Source organism: Stomoxys calcitrans, chromosome 3 (genome assembly GCF_963082655.1).
Source record: "Stomoxys calcitrans chromosome 3, idStoCalc2.1, whole genome shotgun sequence".
NCBI classification, from domain to species: domain Eukaryota; kingdom Metazoa; phylum Arthropoda; class Insecta; order Diptera; family Muscidae; genus Stomoxys; species Stomoxys calcitrans.
The window spans coordinates 115,659,493-115,681,849 of NC_081554.1; the positions used below are offsets into that span (position 1 = coordinate 115,659,493).

General features: G+C 38.8%; 1 protein-coding gene across 1 annotated transcript; it reads left to right on the top strand.

Annotated features, from left to right (window-relative positions):
- Nucleotides 1–155: 155 nt before the first annotated feature.
- On the top strand, nucleotides 156–22,138 carry LOC106088596 (coiled-coil domain-containing protein 40). The gene is made up of 6 exons (XM_013254186.2): nucleotides 156–1,136; nucleotides 1,204–1,346; nucleotides 11,924–12,483; nucleotides 20,753–20,897; nucleotides 20,971–21,179; nucleotides 21,247–22,138. The coding sequence occupies exons 1-6, from the start codon at nucleotides 253–255 to the stop codon at nucleotides 22,054–22,056; spliced, it is 2,751 nt and encodes a 916-aa protein (XP_013109640.2). The 5' UTR covers nucleotides 156–252; the 3' UTR covers nucleotides 22,057–22,138.
- Nucleotides 22,139–22,357: the final 219 nt, after the last annotated feature.

Sequence of the window (22,357 nt, forward strand, 5' to 3'; positions counted from 1 at the left end):
CACAATGTTCAGTTCGATTTAAGAAGGGTTGATGTGGAGGCAACCAAAATTGGTATTGTATCTATAGAAACTGCATTCCAGCAACTATGGGCAACATTTGTTTGTTATAATAAATAAGAATTTGTTTGCCTTACAGTATACATACACATACGATTCAGTATAGTTTTCGCTTCATCATACATAGACTTTGTTGTCTCTGTAATAAATCGCATATATTTGAATCGCATATTATATTTATATTTCGCATATATAATGCTGAAAATGTCTAAAAACAAGGAACAAAGTCTCCTTGAAGAAAATGATGAAAAAGTCCTCGCAGTGTTTGAAGATGATTCGGACCCCAGTGTATCGTGTGACGTGGACATTATTCCTCCAAATGAGGCAACAAATCCTTTGGATGTTCCGTTGGCTCTTTTGCCTCCCGACCATCCCTTATTGCAGAAGTTTCAACAATCTTTGAAGGAATATCTTTTGCGAACTCGAGACAAGCTTATCAATGAAATTGAAGAAATTAAATACTCCACCAAACAGAAAGAGCAGGAGCGCGAGGAACAAGGAGCAATTCTATATGACATGCAAGAAGATATTATGCGCCAGAACAAGCAGCTTGAGACCTTTGAAGAACAAATTCAAGATCATCTTCAGAAACGACATGTCGAGGAGGAATCAGTTCGAAAGCTCAAGGAAGAATACGAGGAGAAGAGCCAAATGAGCAAAGAGCAAAAGACGAAGTACAACAAACGAATGGCCGAATTAGAGAATATGCAAGAACTGGAGAAGAACATAAGCAGGTGGGCCGACGACGTGGAGGACGAAGTGAAGAATGCAAAACGCGTGGTAAGCCGGGATGCGCAACTGCAACAGGAGCTTTCGGAAGAAAAGAAAAAGTCAGATCTTTTATCTTACCACTTGGACGTGGAGGTAAAGAGAAGTGAAAAAGAGCTGGAAATAGTCCAGAATGAAGTAAAAGATATGGAGGAGGTGTTGAATGTTCTTGGCATGAGCGTTTCAAATGCTAATGCAGATCTGGAGGCCCTTGAAAGTGAGCATAAGCGCTTAAGCCAAGCCTGGTCCGAAGTCATTGTTGCAATATCATTGCGCGATCGCATACTCTATCAGGTTCAAGAGGCCATGAAGTAAGTGTTTTTAACCTCTGTAAAATATGTAGCTACTTTAAGTATCGCATAACATTCTCTTTTCAAGCAAGGAGAAGGAATCGATTAAATTGAGTACCGCTGGAATGCAAGCCATTCAAAAGCAAATACAAAAGGAACTGCAGCTTAACGAAAAACTTGAAATATTCAAAAATCGTTTATCAGACGACTTTATGGTGTTAAGACGGCAATGTAAGTATTAGCATTGTGAACCACTACGCCTTGGGGCTTTATATTGTAAGTTGTACTCAACTCTGGTCAAATGTTAATACGCTGATTATATGTATCTAACCAAGTTTCTAGCATGACAATTCATGTATTCGGACCATGGCTAATGACTGCATTATTTTGTTCACAAGATTTGTTAGGAAAAGTAATTTTAGTTAAGTTTGGATCAGGGCAGCCAAGACAGAGTCGGACGGAGTCGGACAAAATCACCTTGGCTTCGAGGCCAATGTAAATTAAATCTAGGAAATTCTATTTGTAATAGGAGGACGGTCCCAAATGTTATCGGCTATAGGTGGCCAAAATAGTTAAAATACGTTTCAAGCACTTAAAATAAAACGATCTTAGCGAATTGCAAATCTAGAAAAAATATATCACCTTTATGAAACACAATACTTTCATTTGAAAGGTCTATCTCCAACCAATATAAAAAAAAAAAACAATTTAAATAAAAGGTATCAACCAAAAAAATTCTAATTTTTAGGGATTTATGTGCACAAAATTTTAAGATTTCCATTTGTATAATAGAACAAGCAAAAGCGTAATAAGTTCGGCCAAGCCGAATCTTATGTACCCTCAACATGGATCTCATTTGTCAAGTTTTTTGCCCAATATCTCTTTAAAGGCAAACAAAGGATAAAATTGCTATGCTGTTGGAGCTATACCAAGTTGTGAACCGATGGGGGCCATACTTGGTTTGGCTGTTGGAGACCAAAGTGGAAGTCATTGTGCAAAATCTGATTGCGCCCTATAGAGGCTCTATAATCGGGAGATCGGTTTATGTGGGAGCTATATCAGGTTATGGATTTGAACGCAGGCGTTCAGCGTCATGCAAACCTCTGCGCTACAGTATATATATATATATATATATATATATATATATATATATATATATATATATATATATATATATATATATATATATATATATATATATATATATATATATATATACATATATATATACGGTAGCGCAGAGGTTACCATGTCCGCCTATGACGCTGAATGCCTGCGTTCAAATCCTGAACGACATTTGGGAGGTGCCTTGCCATGTAAAAACTTCTCCCCTAAGAAAAGTTGCTCTGATTTTGGTTTATGAGAAAAATATGTGATACATTTTTTAATAAATCGAATCAGATATTGATAAAGGGCTAATATGTATGCATATCAAGCCATTTGGTAGAAATTAAACAAACAGATTTTCGAAAAATTTTAATTTATTCGTAAGGCATTATTCTACATACCAAACTTCTGTCAGACCAGAAAAAATTAAAGCTTCTACGAACCGAACAAGGTTAATCGAGAGACCAGTTTATATGGGAGCCATATGACGTTATAGACTGATTTGGACCGTACTTGGCACAGTTGTTGAAAGTCGTAACAGAACAGCGCATGCAAAATTTCAGCCAAATCGGACAAAAATTACGGTTTGTAAGGGCTCATGAAATCAAATCGTGAGATCGGTTTATATGGGAGCTATACCAGGTTATAGGCCGATTTGGATTTTACTTAGTATAGTTATTGGTCAAAACAGAACACTACGTGCAAAGTTTCAGCCAAATCGGACAAAAATTACGGCTCATGAAAACAAATCGGATGATCAGTTTATATGGGAGCTTTATTAGGTTAGAGACTGATGTGGACCGTACTTGGCACAGTTATTGGAAGTCGTAACGGAATACCGCACGAACAACTTCAGCCAAATCGGACAATATTAACGGCTTCCTGGGACTCAAGAAGTCAAATAAGGAGATCGGTTTACATGGCAGGTATTTCAAGTTATAGACCGACTTGTACGGTACTTGGTACAGTTGTTGGAAGTCATAACAGAACACTATTTGCCAAATTTTAGTAAAATCTGACAAAAATTGCTGCTTCCAGGGGCTCAAGACGTCAAATCGGGAGATCGGTTTATATGGGAGCCATATCAGGTTATAGCCAAATCGGACAAAAATTGCGGCTTTCAGGGGCTCGAGAAGTCAAAGTGGGAGATCGATTTATAGGGGAGTTATATCCAAATCTGATATGGCCCATTTGGAATCCCCAACCAGCTACATCAAAAGTAAGTATCTGTGCAAAATTTCAAGCGGCTAGTTTTCGCGTTCGAATGCTATTTGTGATGGACGGACATGGCTAGATCGACTCAGAATGTCGAGACGATCAAGAATATTAAGGGGGTCTTAGATTAATATTTCGAGGTGTTACAAGCGAAATGACTAGATTATCCCCATCCTATGGCGGCGGGTGTAAAAAGCGCCAAAAATCCAAATTGGGCAAAAACTGTAGCAAATTTTGTAACATTGGCTTAACGCATAAAGCAAATAGGTTTGAAGTTTCAAAAATTACACGAAATCGTGTTAAATTGAAAAATCAAAAAAGTACGTGTTTATAAACCGACTACAACCAGTTAAGATGGCCTAAGACCATATTTTTCCGGAATTAGAAAGAGAATTTTATGCCCTTTTGCTGCATAATATTTCAGTAAAGCTTGGAATTTTAATTTTACCTCTTGGTACAGAAGTTCTAACATGGCAGGATACCTCACTCATGTGGCCAGCATTAGTAAGGAGATAACCAACGCTGAAAATTTGTATTATGTTCACGCCGGGGTTTGAACCCAGGCATTCGGCATTATAGGCAGACATGATTACCTCTACTCCACGGCGGCCTCCGTATTTTATATTTATTGATTGTCATTTACTATTGCCGATCAATATGATAATTAAAATGATTCTCAATTCTTAGAAATATTTTCAAAAAATCCAGCGTTATTTTCAAAAAGTTTTTGGCTGCGGCACTGTTTAACACGCCATAAACACAACTAAATACTTTTTCAAAATATTGTGCCATTTTGAAAATCTTCAGCAGAAGTCGTTCAGACAGTGACCTGTCATGACGAACAGAATGACTGAGGCGTCTGTTCTAGCTAGCGACAGCAAAGCGGTAGAACTCTTCAAGTCTAGATCAGGCCAAAAAGCTGCTCAGGCAATGAGTAATCCACACTGCCTGGAACATTTGACATTGCATCATTTTTGGAAAACTCTTCGGAGGTGTTTGTTTTTAATGTGTGATCATGGACCCAAACATAAACCTCAAATTAGTGTTCCAGGAGTTTTACATATGTGAACAATGTCGCATTGAAATCGAAGGTGCGCCCTACACAGCTCGCTTTTCGCAAAAATTAAAATATAAAATTTGAATTTTTTCAATTAAATTTTTTATTGATTCAACTAAAAAATTAATTGGAATTTTAGAAAATTTCAATCATTTTTTAATTGAATTAATTAAAAAACTCATTGAAAATTTGAAAAAAATCAATCATTTGTTTAATTGGATCAATTAAAAAATTAATATTGGAAATTTCAAAAATTTCCAATCAATTTTTTAATTACATATTCAATTTCTTAAACTGAAAATTTTTTCAATCACCCTTTTTTAAAAACTGTTATTTTTCAAAAGCTGTGATTATCATTTTCGTGATTGAAGCAGTTTCCATTAAAATATTAATTGGATAAATTAATTTCGTGATTGAAACCGATTTTTATTTTTTTCTGTGTATATGCAATTTAAATTCGTGAACGAGCAAAATTGGATCATTTTTTGAAATAGCCGCCATATAGACCGATCATTCGGTTTATTTTCCGATTTCGTTGAAATTATTAACAGCGAGTTGTACTAAGGCCCCCGATATCCAAACCGAACTTGTACACATAGGGCCATAATTAGATATAGCTGAGATAGGCCGACTTACCGATTTAAGACGAGTTTTTATTAAAATTTAAAACCAGATCAAACTATATTTAAATATAGCTGGCACTTAGGCCGATCTGTGGAATGAGGGGTTTAAGCCCATTGAAACCCCGTTTGTCACCTGACTTCGCTAAAATTTGAAACAGTGAGTCGCACTAGGCCTCTTATAGTCCGAACTGAACATAGTACAAATCGGACCAAGTTTGGATATAGCGGCCATTTAGGCCGCTCTAACTGTTTAGTGTCTTAAGCCCATATGGTTGGTTCCCGTTTTCCGAACTACTTTCATACTTTCATATAAATTTGGAAAACGGAGTTGCACTCGGCCGCCCGATTTCCGAACCATATGGACCAATCTGCAGATCAGGGACCTTAAGCCATAAAATCCTTATTTATAACATTATTTCCTTGAAGTTCTAAACTGTGACTTATATAAACTTTACCCACACTTGGACATTAATATAGATATAATAGGTTTATAATAAAATAGAGTAATAAATATTTCCATGGGTATCCAAAGTTCGGCACAGACGAACATAATGCGTTTCTACAATACTTGTTTCTTTATATTTGGCTAGGAACTGCTTCCGGTGTTAGTTTACGAAGTAAAGTCTGGTGATCTGTTTAAATTATTATGCCAAATTTGGTTCAAATAAAATAATTACTGAGCCTTCTAGACGCTTGGGAAATAAAACCGGGAGGTCAGATTATACAGGAGTTAGATGCCGTAGTAGAAATTATGCAAAATTTCACCCAAATCGGATAAGAATTGCTCCCCCTAGAGGCTCAAGAAGTACAATCGGGAATCGGTTACTTAACAAAAATGTTGTAGGTCATAAAAGAAACCGGTTTGCAAAATTTCGGCAAATTGAATAAGAATTGCGCCCTCTAGAGGCTAACGAAATTAATTCAGAAGATCGGTTTCTATGGGGGCTTAATAAGGATATAGTCCGATATAGACGTAGACCGGAATATATTGCTTGATGCTTTAAATCACAAAATTAATATATCACATCATAGGGCACAGTGTGTATAAGAAGAAATTTAAGAGGAGCGAAAAAAAATTTGCAGGAGCGAAAAAAGGTATCCACCCTGGATATAGATATGTCGATTTGAATTGTAAATAGGCCAAATGGATCGTGTTTACTTTCTCTTTCTCTTTTAACTAAAGGCTGGCAGTGTATCGCTTTTCACGAAATATTTTCGTGATAGCCTTTATTTGATAATAGATTTTGAAGCAAAAAAATCTTGCTGATCTCATTCAATAGGACATTCCCCCATAATTTATGAATCAATTTTAATAAAAGTATCATGTTGTAATTGGGATTTTTGTAGTGCTCCGAAAAAGTAAACGAGAAAAACAGACATAGTACCAGCCGTAAAGCAAAAAAAAAACTCAACACCATAGAACGAAATTTTGCCCAAGTAGGGCTCAAATGATCGACAAAATGCAGACAAATGACACGTTTCGATTTTTAACATCCAAACGATTTCTCGCTTAACCATCCTAAATTATTTGTTTATTGAAAAACGTGTCATTTTCAATTGCTCGATTATTCGAAAGGTCACGAATAATCGAATAGCGATTAACCGAGTGTAACACTAGGGTGATAACTTTCTGATTATTTTCTCAAAAATTATTTCCTGTAGCACGAATGAATGAACTCTGGCCTATATTTTTAAATCATACAAATCGAAAACTGAAGAAAGTGTCAAGAAAAGCCATATAACCTATGTACAAAATGAGACATTGGTATCTCATTTTTAAGCGAATGTACAGTGATGGTCATACAATTAGCGACACCGTTTTTAAATTTGAAAATTTTACGTTTTACTGAATTTAACATTTTTAACAAGGGTTCTTTTGTGTTCTATTTGTAATAGAAACAGATTATCCTTTGGTCTGCAGTCGGACAATATCCGATTGTATGTTTTATTGAAAATTAAAAATAAAACCACAATTTTTCATAAGTATACCATAAGTGATCGGGAAAAGATTTATATATACAAAATATAGGCGAAAAAATGCTGACATGCTAAGTAGGTTGGGTTGAAAAGATGGTGTATATATTAATCTTTCTCAAGTCACTATAGACATACACCTAAGCCAGTAATCGGCTTATTGTGCGCTCTAAAAACAAAAAAGTAACCTCGAAAAAGAAAATTTTAAGAAAGGTATTCCGTGCTACTTACAACATCCTTAATTGTTTTCCATACCACTCCCCATACCACCCCACCTAAGTACCGGTGTCTGTTAGCCGCGAAAACCATGCAATGACATCGGACGTCTCCAACGTCTTATCAACTTCCCCACATGCCCTACACAGGCTATCACTTGCCACACCGATTATGACACCAAAAGCTGCCTCTTTCTTACTTCCTTTCACTGTTTCTCAGTTCCACAGTGTTACATGCGCGTTTGTCGCCCACGCCCTTAAATCGGACTGCGTCGACCCGAAACGATTCGGGTTAACCAAGTTTATCGACGGCAGTTCTCTGGCCTTCGCTGCCAAATCGCCCTTTCATTCCCTCTTACTCCGTTATGGCCTGGTACCCAAACGATGTGGATTGTGCCATCCTCAGAGAAGGCGTTTATCACCTTCTTACACTGCAAGACTGTTTGTATCACGCATTCCGGGCGATCACGGAATGCGTGAGGTGGTGTGGTGCTAACGTGAGGATGTCGAGTGTGAACATCTTTACGGAGAGTAAAATGTATAAGGTAAAAAGGGGTATGATTTGTATAAGCTAATTTAGTTCTTCGGGTTGTTCTGAAGGTTCATAGATCTAGTTGGGTAACCCTTTCATGTAAGTACTGCTCTTCAACTTAGGGGAAGGCTTGCAACTAATTTTTTAACGCACTTGGGAGCTATTTAGCCAAAATTCTTGTATATTTCAGAATAACTCATCCAACTTGATCTCCTCCCCAAAGATTTCGAGAGTTTTTTAATGGGCGATCTGAGGGGATCAACCCAATAAATCTATGTATTTTATTGGAAGCCAGTATTTTATTAGAAAAGCCTCCAAATATCCCTGGAGGAATATTTTGGAGCACTATCGTCCATAATAACGAATGAAGTGGGCATGTTGTGGACCACAAATGCTTTCATTGTATTTTTTGTTACATCTCTATGGTAAAAGTATTCTTGAGTATTCTTACGTTTAGAAAAAAAATACGATGAAAAAGCACCTTAAAACCATTATGTTGCCTCCATCAAGATTTATATCCTTTAAAGTACACTGAGTGTCAAGTTTTTTGTTTGGAGGACGTCGTTTGTATTTTTCAAAATGAGAGTCAAACAATAAACTTAACCCTCAGTATATTTTAAAGGCCATAAATCCTGATGGAGCCAACATTATGGGTATGAGGTGCTTTGTCATGCTATGCTGTGGTTCCTAAACGTAAGAATGCTCAAAGAAAGGATCACCATTTCCACAGAGTTGTAACGGAACGAAAAAAAAAGCTTTCCGCTGAGGAAAGCTCCTCGTTTGACTGATTACTTGGTAAGCACGGAGAAGTGGAAAAAGCACTTTGACGTCAAACTCCTTGAGAGCAGAATCGGAGAAGGACCACAGAATGTGTTAGATGAGTTCAACCTGTGGGTATCAATTGTGATGATTGTTGCTGATTTAAAAAGCATGAATACCGGCAAAAAGACAGGCGTTGTAGTTCGACTGTAGCAATTGTTCGGGAAGAAAAGTCATCCCACACCCAAATTCATCAGTTTCATGTGCTGGATAGCGTTCTTCGCGTTGTCATGGACGATGAACTCCATGAGTCGACTAAAATACCAAACATCTAGTACATGATTTGAAAAACAATTATGACCAATTAATAGCAGCTTTCAGCAATGGTAAAATTGAGATTAAGAAAATAGGGGACTGCAGAGAAACATTAAGTTCCTTTTCCACCTCACTCGTATATTTCGTTACTTCACTGCAAATAGTGAGATTCCTTTTGTAAAGTTTAAACACATCCCAAATATCTGCAATGCAATCTACCTCCTACTAAGATCCATCCTCTCCAATGACAACGTGAATATTTAACTTCCATGTGTGTTTTATGATCCTATGTAATGTATCATATGCAGTTTGTATTCGATTACACAACTGCTTACAGTGACATCAAAAAAATGCCCAAATGCTGCAAAAAAAATATACAATCATTTTGTGCATCACCTTATATGTAAGATTTTATCTTGTCTTAAATAAAAGCTCATCCAAATATGATACAGGGATATGACGTTGTAAAAAAGTCATCACCCTAATGAACACCCTAAAAAATGTACAGTGACAGTTCGATAATTAGTGTAAGAGTGCGTTCACAAAACAAATTCAAAGTTGGCAAGACCCTTTTTAGATATTCCATAGAGATTGGGGTCTAAATTGTAGAAACTAAGTCCATATAAGTGAAAATCGGGTGATATGTCTATATAAGAGCTATATCTAAATTTGAACGAATATTTACAAAAATTTTAGTAACATGGTTAAACAGAATCAGGAAAATTGTTTGAGTCGAATCGTACACTGCCACATAACACCAGCAGTGGCCCAGATAGGCTTTCCAGGCACCCAAAGCTTAAAGTCGGGATTCTCCGAAAAAAAACATCATTTTAATCGAAATTCAGTTTTGATTATAAAGAAAAAACCAACCATTACAAACAAACAAATCGAAGGGCGGGTCATTATTTTTTAAGGCATTCTTGCTTTATGCAACGATGCAGCTTTCAAATCAGCTTTAAAAATATTTTCCCGATAAAAGTTTGCATTTAATAGTAACCATTGGCGGTCATATATGCCCATCCATTAGTTGAGATAGAAAATCTCTGGCTGTTCGTAGACATAAATTCTTGTACGTGCGCCCGATTGAATTAAGGAAATTTTTCTCGAAAATTGGGACAAAATTTATGACTTGTACTTGCACCGTCGACATGGTGCACCGTAGCGCAGAGGTTAACATGTCCTGAACGCCCGAGTTTGTATCCAGGCGGGAACCCAGAAACAATTTACAGTGGTGGCAGCAATTGTGAGAAACAATGGAATGTTCATGGACAAATGTACATTACTTGCCGATTTGATACAGGCAATTTTTTGGTGGACGTTTGAACTCAGAGTTGTTGTATTTGCCTTAATAACAACACTTGTTCGATGTTTCCTTAAAAAATGGGATTTTAAAAGTTCCAGTATGAGATGGTATTACTCGAATTTCGGCATTCCGTTTTTTACACCTTCAAATATTGGTGGAAGAACCTAATGAATTCTCAATCGCCATATATGAGTCGTGAATGGAGTTAGACCTTTAGGTTGATAGCTGAAGGTAATACCTTTACGATTTAATATTCCTTCTATATCTCTCTTCTTCCTTTTCATACCCTATTCAAGAGCTACCTTACTTTTTTTACTTTTATGGAAACGTATCCAAACTTACTTTCAATGAGAAAGAATCACCCCAAGACGGAGCACGGCACGGGGGCAAGGAGGTAGCCACTCTCGATGAAAGTAAGGCCAACGTGCGGATCGTTACACATGACATGTTAAGTGTCCGTATATCTGTTGAAATCACACAATCTTTTTATGAAGTACAGCTTGTAGCTCCAAATAATGGCCAAAGTACTTCTTATTGAAGTAAATCAGTTGGAATTGCAAATGAGTAAAATCCTAGAAGGCGCATATCTTATCCGATTTGGCTTAACTTGTGAACAAAGGCTTCTGTTAGGACTTTCAATCCATAAAACCCCATCTCTAGATTTGGCTTATTGAGAACCTGCAATTAGCTTTAATGAGCCTTAGAATTTCAGCTTAAAAATATATTAGTACAAAGAACATAACAAATGATATCCTTGGTGGAAAGTATGTACATGCTCTACTCCGATTTTACTTCAATGAAATATTTGTTCTAATACAAAATTAGATTTTGGTATATTTGTTCAAATTAAAACCAACGTTGGTGCAGGGAACTGTTATTAAATACGCCATCCATCCTTACGATCTGCAAATCTATCAACTATTTCTGACGCAAAGAAGTCCATACCGAGTATACCAATTCAAATAGGAATCTGAATTTGTACTCTTACACCTGTAACACGATCGTTTAGAACCGACTTATTTGATAGACTTTGACGAATTTTGCCAAGAAGTCATTAAGAAGTATGTGGTGCCCATGACATTAAGCCTACAATTAAAGAACAAGGAAAACTGCAGCTTTTATGTAATAAAATCGATCCTATTGATTAAATTTTAAGATCATTAGTATACGAATTATTTCATTCGTATAAGGAAGCTGCGAGCTACCGGGCAAGTTCACAGGTTACGGATAGTGGAATGCTCCATGCGGACTAGCTGCAACGGCAGTCGCGGACAATCAGCGGTATCGAGCGGAGAGTCTCAATGAGAGGCCAGGCGGCACCGGCTCTTGCACAAATACTGAGTGCCTATGATGCTCGATATGACAAGGCGAGTTGGTGGTGCCTTTAAACCGGAACCAGTTTGCTCACCTACAGAAGCTTGACGGGGATCGCCACCTCCACATGAAAACGTGGCTACAACAACAACAAGTGCTCCAGTGTACAGTTCATTTATGGCACTTAAATGCCATTTAAATGTGAGAATGAATGTTTTTACTCAAGGTCCGACTGCAAGGTTGAATGAACTGCAGCATTTTTGATCAAATTTTCTTTGTTAGTGCTGAAGATGTCTTCAGTAACCTAAAATAAAAATTTATTTTTTTATTGCTTATCTCACACTCGACATCACTCATTCTTTCGTTCTCTCTCTCATTCTCTCTTGTGTTCTAGGTAAATCCCAATCGGATATTTTAGCCGATTTAGAACAAAAACTTACGGAAGTACCAATTATGCTTGAGCAAACCGAAAAAGACCTTAAAGAAGCCAAAATGGAGGGAAACAATCTACAAACGGAAATACATAGAATCCAACTGAAAATCGACAAAGAGTATAATAAAAAATACGAAACCGAAGAAAATATTCTCAAACTGGCCCAAGAGCAATTGATAAACGATAAGGCCAGTGAATACCGCTTGAAATTGCTGAATAATTCACAAGAAGAGAGGCGAAGCATGGAATTAAATTTGACTCAGGCCCAAAATCAACTGGCCGAAACTCTTTTGGAAATGGAACGCCACAAGGCGAATAACTTTCGAAAAAGCCAAGAGAATGAGAGACTCAATGACAAATTATTGTCTTTAGAGCGAAAATCCGATTTGTTAAATATGGAACTTAAACAACTAGAGACTCAAATTGAAATTAAAATAAAACGAATGGATAAATTGAATAACCAGCTGGATGAGCTGCTACGTTCCAACGAGGGACAGGAGATAAGTCCAACCGAAGTAAAGGTAAACATTTAAACTGATCACCGAAAAACATCCATCGTGAAGATCTCAAACAGACTTGCACTAAAAAATCTTTTAAGTTTTTCAAACATTGTCCAAATAATCATCAGTTCATGCTATACAGCACGTGGAGATAAGTAATATATTAATAGGGTGAACAAAAAACTGAAGAACTCCGTGGTGTCCAGCACAAGTTTTTTCGGAAATACTTTTAAATAAGGGACAAATAGTTTTTAAATTAAACACGGTTTTATTTATTAAAGGCATTCAGAAATCAAAACCGTTAAAAATTGTTAATTGTAATATCACAGGGTCTTTAGAAAAGAGGATGCCATGTAATTCCTGCTGTTGAACCTGCCAGATCGCTTTACCCTTATAACATGCCTATGAATATTCACATTCGTTAATTCAGACAAATGTAAATTTCCCGACAAACATGAGGAACAATGTGAAATTCTCTCATACCAACTAGTTCTGTCCCAGAACAGAGCTCAATGATAAGAGACATCCCTTTGAAAAGTACTTCCTCCTTAAATATCTATCACAAACCGTTGGGTTCACTATCTGATATCAGAATAGATTTATTTCCAGAAGCAATTAAAGTTCTGACTATATCCTTCTGCGTGTAACATCAGGGATCAAAATACAACGATCAAGTGCTATGCCATATTGTCAAAACGAATGAAGAACATAAGCACTTGATCGTTGTATATTGGTAAGGTTAATACCGCCAACGTCGATATTCAGCTGGATGTTAGGTTAGGTTGAAAAGAAGGTGCAGATATTAATACGCCCCATGCCACTATGGACAAACACCTAATCCAGTAATCTAAAAACTTACAAGTAACCTTGAAAAAGAAAATTTTAAGTTAAGAATTCCGAGCTACTTAAAAAATCCTTAATTGTTTTCCATACGGTTCATGTCTAGTATCGTGTCCTCATCTAAGTACCGGTGTCTGTTAGACGCGAAAGCCGGGCAATGACATAGGAAATGCTCCAACGTTTCATCGTACACATGCTCTACACATGCCATCACTTGCCGCACCGATTTAACATAAGTAAGCTCGTAGTCCTGTGTGTCCCTTTATTATACCGAAAGCTATACTCACCTCCTTCTTAATTCCTTTCAGTTATAGCCTCGTCCTCTCATGGTCCCCATCTCCCCATAGCCCATAGTATTTTCGCCGTCCTACCGACTGTTTTGCTGTTCCACAAGTGGCATATAACACTTGTTAACAGTTGTCGCCCACGCACTTAAATCGGACTGTGTCGACCCGAAAGGCTTAGGGTTAACCACGTTTACTGCCAAATCGTTTGCCAAACGATGCAGATAGTGCCGTTCTCAGAGAAAACGTTGATCTCCTTCTTACACTCAAAGACTTTTCGTGGCCTTTCACTCCTGGTTGTTATTGCCCTTATGACCATTTTACTGTCCATAAACATGTTCACATTCGACGTCTTCGCGTAAGAACCACACCACCTCATGCATTCCGTGATCGCCCGGATCTCCTCCTGTTGGACCGAATTATGGTCAGGCAGTCTTAAACAGATCTCAGTCCCTGGGTTCTTAATGTAGACCCCCAGGCTCACTCTGTCCCCTAGCTTTAATTCATTCCCTGTATCATAATATTCCAGACGGCAATACTAGGGTTCCGTCAGTCCAAGACAGCTGTGCCTCGCACTCGACCTCAAGTGTCGTCTCAGATATCCGATCGGAAACCTCTTATTTTCCTTCCAGGTTTCCTATCTTTGCCTCGAATATACCGCGATAGTATGAGCAGCTGCCATCCTCAATCCATTCTCCTATCACCTTAAGTTTCATAGCCGCAGTGGCTACCTCACACTTAATCTGTATGTCAATGGGTCGGATATCTAGTCTCCAGTGCCCTAGCGGGCGAGGTCTTCATCGCTCTGCTTATGCCAAGATATCATGTTCTCTGAACCTGTTGTATGGTCCTAACGTTGCACTTTTTCTCCATAGCAGTCCAACAAACTACTGAGGCGTAAGTAGGTATTGGTCTAATCATGCTTCTGTAGAGCCAGTGGACTATCCTCGCATTCCTGCCCCATTTCAAGCCATATACATAGTGCCCAACATCTGTGAGCCTTCTCAGTACGCTCCTGAATGTGACATTTCCAATTCAGTTCCCTGTCCAAGATCACACCTAAGTATTTGATCTTGTCAGATATCGAAATCGTCTTATTGAGGAAACGTGGTGCGTCTTCCTCGTGAACAGGCATATTTCAGTCTTCTCTGGGTTAACATTGAGACCCCTGGGTATAGCCCATTCAAGACCTTTTCGGTCCTTCTGCGTAGCTGGTTCGGATCCTTACTTCTAAAGGCACTTTAACACCGTCTGCATAGACGGGTTCAAATCCCTCTTCAGTCAGCATACGTAGAAGGTCATTTATGGTGGTCACCCAAAGGAGTGGCGAAAAAATACACCTGTGGAGTGCCTTGTGCCACTTTCTCTCTTATATTTATGTCATGAGACCCGCAATTTATCCACCTGTTCCTTAGCATATGGTTTATCCAGTCTCTAAGGACCCGGTCCACCCGATACTGGTCTAATTATTGGATCAATGTGTCGGTCCGCACATTGTTAAACTCCCCCTCGATGTTAATGCAAACCGCCAATTTGCACGTCTTGGCATCGAAGGATTCTTCTATTTTACGCACAACCTCGTGCAGGGCAGTCTCCACCGACTTTCCCTTGACAAAGACATGTTGTTTGTATTTTAGCAGTTCGCTGGATGTTCTACTCTTAACCATGGTATCCACAATGCGTTCCATGGTTTTGAGTAAAAAGGTTTATAGGTTTATAGGTGAGTAAAAGGTTTAAGGTTTATAGGTCTGTAGGCGGGTCGCATAACTTGCCTTGCCAGGCTAAGCACGCTGTGAAAATAGTGACCAGATGAGGCGCCAGATAGTCGGCCTCCTTCTGTATCAACGCCGAAAATATTCCATCAGGTCCAGGTGAAGCTCCTCAAGGCTTCCCTGACCATAAATTCCGTTATGATAAACCTTCGATCGACCTCATTATTCCAAGGTTACGGTGTCTCCGTGAGTCTCTTCTTATCATGTGGAAAATGCATTTTCATCAAAAGCCTCAACATGTCCTCCGTTGTTTCTACCCTTTCACTCTCAGGTCGCCTACTAACGTTTCAATTTGGACATGGGTTTTTGAGAGAAACCTTTTCATCTTGCACCCGACGTTAACAACTCTTGGGAAAATACATAATTTAATTCTATTACAAATAACGCAGGTCTTCGGCCGAGTACCAGTGTTAGCATAGAATAATTGGTAGTTGATATGGTTCAGTCCAGAAACTTTGTTCCGGGTCATCCACAGCTCCTGAATTAATATGAATCTTGCACTTGCTGATTTTCTCCATCAGAGCGTGAGTAGCTGTCTCGCTCCCGTGGAGGTTTATCTGGATGACTTTAATCATTGGTCCTCCATTAAATGGGCTTCTTGGGAGTGGGTGGTGGTCTCATCGTCTGCTCCCTGTTCTTTAGGCTGCATTGAGTTTCCCGTCACTGTACTGCCTGCTGTTTTAATATTGGCAACTTTGCATATCCTTTGCAAATCCTGTGACAGTCGGTAATGGTTCCATCCCCGGGTCCCTGTTCGTTAGGCTGTATTGAGTTTCCATTCCCTGTACTGCCTGATGTTTCAATACAAGGATTTTGCCTATCTTAGTCTACCAAATCTTAAGTAAATGGGCTTCTTGGTGTGGTTTCATCGTCTCCTCTCTCTGCGTTTGCACGGTGTGATGTTTCTGCATTACGATCTTTATCCATCCGAGTCTTCCTAATCTCGAGAAAGTCGTTGATGGTTCCGTCGTCGGGTCCCTGTCGTTAGGCTGTTTTTTGGTCTCTTGCACCTGCACTGCCTGATTTTTTAGTATTGAGAGAGTCCTTGTCTTAAAAAGACGGCCATGGCCCCGTAGTACTCCATGCCTTTAATCTTAGGCAAACTTGTCACGGAGACTTGATCAATGCCAACCACAAGGAGAGTTCCTTCCTCCTTATCCTCCCTGTGGAAAACCTCACATTTCTCCACCACCAACTCTTGGTTTTGCTTGTTTAAGACTTCCATCATGCGTTCCGTCGCGATTTCGCCGCCACATCCCCTTTGTGAGCTGGGGGATGTCCATTTTTCTCACAGGGCCGAGTTTTGCGCCCCATGAAGTGTGGATACTTCGAACGAGCTTTCTACGGTATCAATACATTCCACTGACGCAAAGCGCAGAGTTAAGAAGTCCCCCCAATACTCACAGCTCATAATTCGTATGGGTGGACCCCCTTCAGAGTTCACTACAAGTTTGATAACCCGATCGTTTACCAAATGCTTCACCTGGGACCGACGATCTGGTGGAATTTTACCGGATGCACAGCCGATATCCATGACTAAGTCATCTCACTCCGGCGTAAGAGGGTGGCTCCTTACCATTCTCAGCGACCATCTTCCCCTTTCTGTGATGGCTGTGGCATCCTTTTGGAAGTCACAATCCTCCATGAAGACTCAGGAGCCGTGCGCGCTTCCTTCCTTTCCTTTGTCTCTCTCCACAGGATACTATCATGTTTGTCCACTGCGGAGGGGCTGGCTTGGTCTTCCCAGAGTACTTGAAAGCGGGGTTATCCTGCACTTTCCAGCATCCTGCACCTTTGGGCGATTGTGTTGGCTGTACATACTCCTCTGTCTCCTTCGTCCCCAGATTGCTTTCCCTGTCTGATTATGTGCTTAGCAAAACCATCGTTCGATTCGGATTCGGCTGCGATGACTGTTTTTTTAACACTGTCGATGTATGAATCCGAGTCGGAAACACCAACTTTACTTAAAGGCTGGGGACGAACTGTGCATCCCACTGGTTTAGTCTGACGACTAGTAGTTCTCTTGAAGCTTTACTCTCGACTACAGGTGCCAAGGCACCCACACCTATAGGAAGGGAGGATAACATGCTGCGATCTGACGCCACCACTGCAACTGTTGGGTTGTTGGAGTCCATTTTGACCCTACTCCAAAAAGGCTTTAAAATGCTTCGAGATACAGGCATTTTTCTTTGAGGAGCGAAATGAAAACACATCCGCTCCACTCACCGGTTACTTTGAGACTTGATCTTACTGTTGAAGCACGTTTAGATCTGTTTTAATTGCCATAAATACGGATTTATGTGAATAGGGTTCTAAGTTCGTGTATGCTTTATATGAAACTGAACATCTATTAATAACTAGCTGACCCGGGTCCGCTTCGCTGCGCCTTCTTTTACTTTATATGGAACAAAAGTTTCCTTGGAATATTTCTTTTCGACAATTAAATAACTTTTAGTGAAATACCATGCTACGAAAATAGTATATCGCTTGACTAATTGTTTAACAATATAAGTGATAAGAAACACACAAACATACAAACAAACACAAATTGATTTTTATATATATAAGATATCCGATCCATGGTGGCAACCGAACTAGCATCGATTAGCGCTCTTTTTTATCAACCACGGAACATGTAGCACTGAATTCTCTAATAAAAATTATAACCTGAATTCTTGAAATATAACTTCTTTTATTTCACTGGTAATTTCCGACTCCTTTCACACCTCGTGATTGAGTCAATTTTTGTAATAGCCTTTATTGGAACGTGAAACTACAGCATAATAGGAGCACAACTGTTAATGGTTTAATATTCCAACCTCCTTGAATATTATAACCTTAGCCACATCTTACCATTGTAATCATTGCTGAGTATCCAGCTTGTGTAGTTTTGAAACAATTACCCACAAGTCTCTATTTACAAAATCCACGAATTTAGACGTGGATTTTCTCGCGAAGATCAGAGGATTTTACAACTATTTCAAATCCGTCAAAATATGCTTGACTTTGCGAATATCTTAGTTTTTCGACGAATCAGTTTCAGTATTTTGATGAAATTTTTTCTTTTACGCTCATTTTAATTTCCTCTCAAACTAAATTTAAAATTTCAACAGATTATTGTTTATGTCGGGCAATTGGTTCTAAATGACTTTTATTTCCATAAAATTTTACGCAAACAACCTAAAAACATTAATCAAACTATAATTGTTAAATATTTCAAAAAAATTAATTTTAACAAATTTTTACGAAGAGCCATCTACACGCCAAAAAATAATTCGTTTCACATAAAGGAAATTTTCGCCAAGTAAACTTATTTTCAGAAAAACATTGGACATTGTTACCGATAAAAATACATATTTGTATGCGATAAATTCTTGCAAGAATATATGGCAAATATTAAGTTGTTTTTAATCCTGACAATACCTTTCATTTTTGGTAGTTTTTATACCCTCCACCATAGAATGTTTGCAACACCTCGAAATGTTCGTCTCAGACCCCATAAAGTATGTATATTCTTGATCGTCATGTCATTTTACGTCGATCCAGCCATGTCCGTCCGTCCGTCTGTCTTCTTTTATGCTTAGGTCAGTTGGGATTGTAAATGGGCCATATTGGTTCATGTTTTGATATAGCTGCCATATAAACCGATCTTGGGTCTTGACTTCTTGAGCCTCTAGAGGGCACAATGTTTGCAGTAGTAATATTTTGGTATCTTCTCCAATAACTGTGTTAAGTATGATTCAAATCGGTTCATAATCTGGTATAGCTGTCATATAAACCGATATTGGATTTAGACTTCTTGAGCCAATAGAGCGCGATTGGGCCGAAATTTTGCATGAGGTGTTTTGTTATAACCTCCAATAACTGTGCTAAGTATGGCGCAATTCGGTATATAACCTGATATAGCTGCCATATAAACCGATCTGGGATATTGACTTCTTGAGCCTCTAGAGGGCGTAATTTTCATATGATTTGGAAGAAATTTTGTACAACGGCTTCTCTCATGACCTTCAACATGGGTGTCTAATATGGTCTGAATCGATCAATAGCTTGATACAGCTCCCATATAAACCGATCTCCCGATTTAGCTTTTTGAGCCCCTACAAGGCGCAATTCTTATTCGAATGAACTGAAATATTATACAATTGTCAGCAAATATGTCCGGTTCGGGGTATTGGTCCTAAAAACTATGAATATTAAGTTCCATTCTCTTTAAGAACCAAATTGTCTTGGTGGGACGTCCGCTAGACAGTTGGCTCCTAATGTTGATATCAGATACGTGGTCTACTCCCACTTACCTTTAATTTGAGCCTCATATTTCCATAGTCGGTAAACATGACCGGCTTGGGGGGTGTTTTGGGGGATGGGCGGCCACTCAGTGAGTTGGCCTTGAAAATATATATCGGATTCGTGTTCCACTCTAAAAACCCTCTTATTTGAGCCTCATATTGCAATAGTCAGAAAATACTTACTTATAGGTGGTGTTGTGGGGTGGCGTGGCCCCATAGACACTTTTCCCGAATATTGATATCAAAGTCGTGCTTTACTCCAAAAGACCTTTCATTTGAGCCCCATATTGCAATGGTCGTAAATTTGTCCGCTTTGGGGGATGTTTTTGGTGAGAGGCGGCCTCCCAAATACTTGGTCCCATATTTGGATATCAAATTCGTATTCTACATTCAAATACCTTTTATTTAAGCCCCATATTCCCATGGTCAGTAAATAAATCCTGTTTGGGGGGTGTTTTGGGAAAGGGGTGGACCCCCAGAAATTTTTATTTTTAGGGTACTATATGAGAGCACACAAAATTTCGCTTAAATCGCACCACCCATCTCCGAGATCTGGCGTTTCTGAAAATTAGGTAAGGGGGAGGGTCCGCCCCCCGCCCTTCAGATATCAAAAAATTTAGTACCTTATTTTCACCACGGGATCATTATGCACCATCTGTGAAAATTTCAACAAAATCGGTTCAGCCGTTTCTGAGTCTATAAGGAACACGCAAACATACAAACAAACAAACAAACCTACAAACAAACACAAATTGATTTTTATATATAAGATTAAGATTTATAATAAAATTAAAAAATTTTTTAGTGAAATTTTATGTTTAGAATAAATTTTCTGGCTACCTCCCTGACCCACATATTCTCTGATAGTATGTTGGATGACTTAATAAATATTGTTTGCCGGTTTAGCAGGAATATATGTTCAATATTTTAGCAGATTTCATACTTGAATCAGCAGATTTTGTTAGTTAAAAACAGACCGAATTGGTTGCTAAAACAACAGGCCTATCTTACTAGCAATCATGACTGCTTTCCGATTATCAGCAGATAAAAATTGCTGTTTTTTTCATTTTGATTGCGCTATCTTTTCTTTTCTTATTGCTTCCAGATAAAACATTTGGAGAAGACTGTGCACGAAAAGGATCAGCAGCTGCGAGACTATCAGAAATATTGGATTATGTTTCAAAATCACTATGTTAACCTGTCCCAAAAGAGAAGTGCACAAATGAGTCAAATTCAAATAACCAGAAAACGTGAGTATACCCCATTTCGCTATGACACAAGGAGGACTCCCTAATCGATTGCATTGGCTCTTTTCTCCCAAAGAACTATCGATTATAAAACAAAAGTCCCTTAAGTTGGACCAGGAGCTCGAGCAGTCGGAGGTCAACACGAAAGAGCTGAATCGAGACATTCAAATATATCAGTCAAAATTGGAATTGTTAAACGCCAGAGTTGCCAAGAAACGCCAGCATCATGAATTGGTTGAGAATGAGTGCGAGCAAGAACACGCGGAGTTGGTAGAAAAACTCAAGGTAACCCTTAATGCCCATTATTCACTATGTCCTTATAAAACTTGCCTCTATCCCATTGTTTAAGCAGGACAATGAAATGCGTGTATTGGAATTAGAGGAGTCTATTAATGAATTACAAATCGAAATCGAACACTACAAAGACGAGGTGTTGGACAAACACAGAGAATCTCTGTCGTGGGAAACCAAATATAAATTAATTGAGGAAACTCTTCGTTGGCGCAGAGAGGAGGGAGCTCTTGACAGTGAACTTGGAACAATGCGCACTGAAATCCATCGTATGCAAATTCGACATCAACAACTGAAACGAGCTCAAGAGAAGCTTATCCAAGATCTCGATCACTGTGTTATGCACCGCGAGCACATCTCAGTGACAGCATCTAGCAAGCAGACCATGGAACAATCAAAACCCACAGCAGCTAGACAAAGCAACACTTCAATTAAGTACAAAATTAACGATTTACGCAACAAGCTCAAACAAATCCAGTCGGAAATCACTCTTATTTCCGACCAGCAGTCAAAACAAGCTACCAAAGAATATCAATGTATAGAAGAAGATATAAAACGATTGCGAAGCCACATTGAGCAGGAAACTGCAGAGGACAACAAAATCCGTTGCGAAATAGAAGCCGGCATGCTCCAAAAACATGAAAATTTAGAAAATATTATTCGGAAGCAGAACAGGGCCAAGTCCTATAGGCGTCTTAATGCAGCCGCACAGCCTTTGAAGTTGCCTCGATCGGAGGCTTCCATTCTGGCTCAAATGCAAAAGCAACTTGAAATGAATGACCACTTGATAGACGCGATCCAGTCTCTGAGTAGCGACCACCCTGAGAAGCAGTCATTCTTCTCTAAACTGCTCCATGTTCTTAAAACATAAATTTCTAATTAATTAAAAAAAGCCTTAATGTATTTTTCAATTTTAACATTAAACTTCAGCCTTTGCTATTAATAAATTTGCAGTTCTTGAATTTTTTTTTATTGAAGCTTTCCACATAGCCGCAATTTTCTTTTTTTTACACTGAGGCGGCAGCCGCCCGATACGGGATGACTATGAGCACCACACAGGTTGGAACTTTGAGCTCGGACTTGTGTGGTGCCCATCGTTATCACAGGAAGCTTAGCTGAAAGCTACCGGGCGCGTCCACAGGTTGCGGATGGTGGAAAGCTCAGTTTTTATG

What these genes read in the sequence shown, in the direction of transcription:
- LOC106088596 (XM_013254186.2), top strand. Translation starts at nt 253, where the DNA reads ATGCTGAAAATGTCTAAAAACAAGGAACAAAGTCTCCTTGAAGAAAAT. An exon ending in TATGGTGTTAAGACGGCAAT is followed by an intron (nt 1,347 to 11,923) that starts GTAAGTATTAGC and finishes CTTGTGTTCTAG; the next exon opens with GTAAATCCCAATCGGATATT. An exon ending in AATTCAAATAACCAGAAAAC is followed by an intron (nt 20,898 to 20,970) that starts GTGAGTATACCC and finishes TTTCTCCCAAAG; the next exon opens with AACTATCGATTATAAAACAA.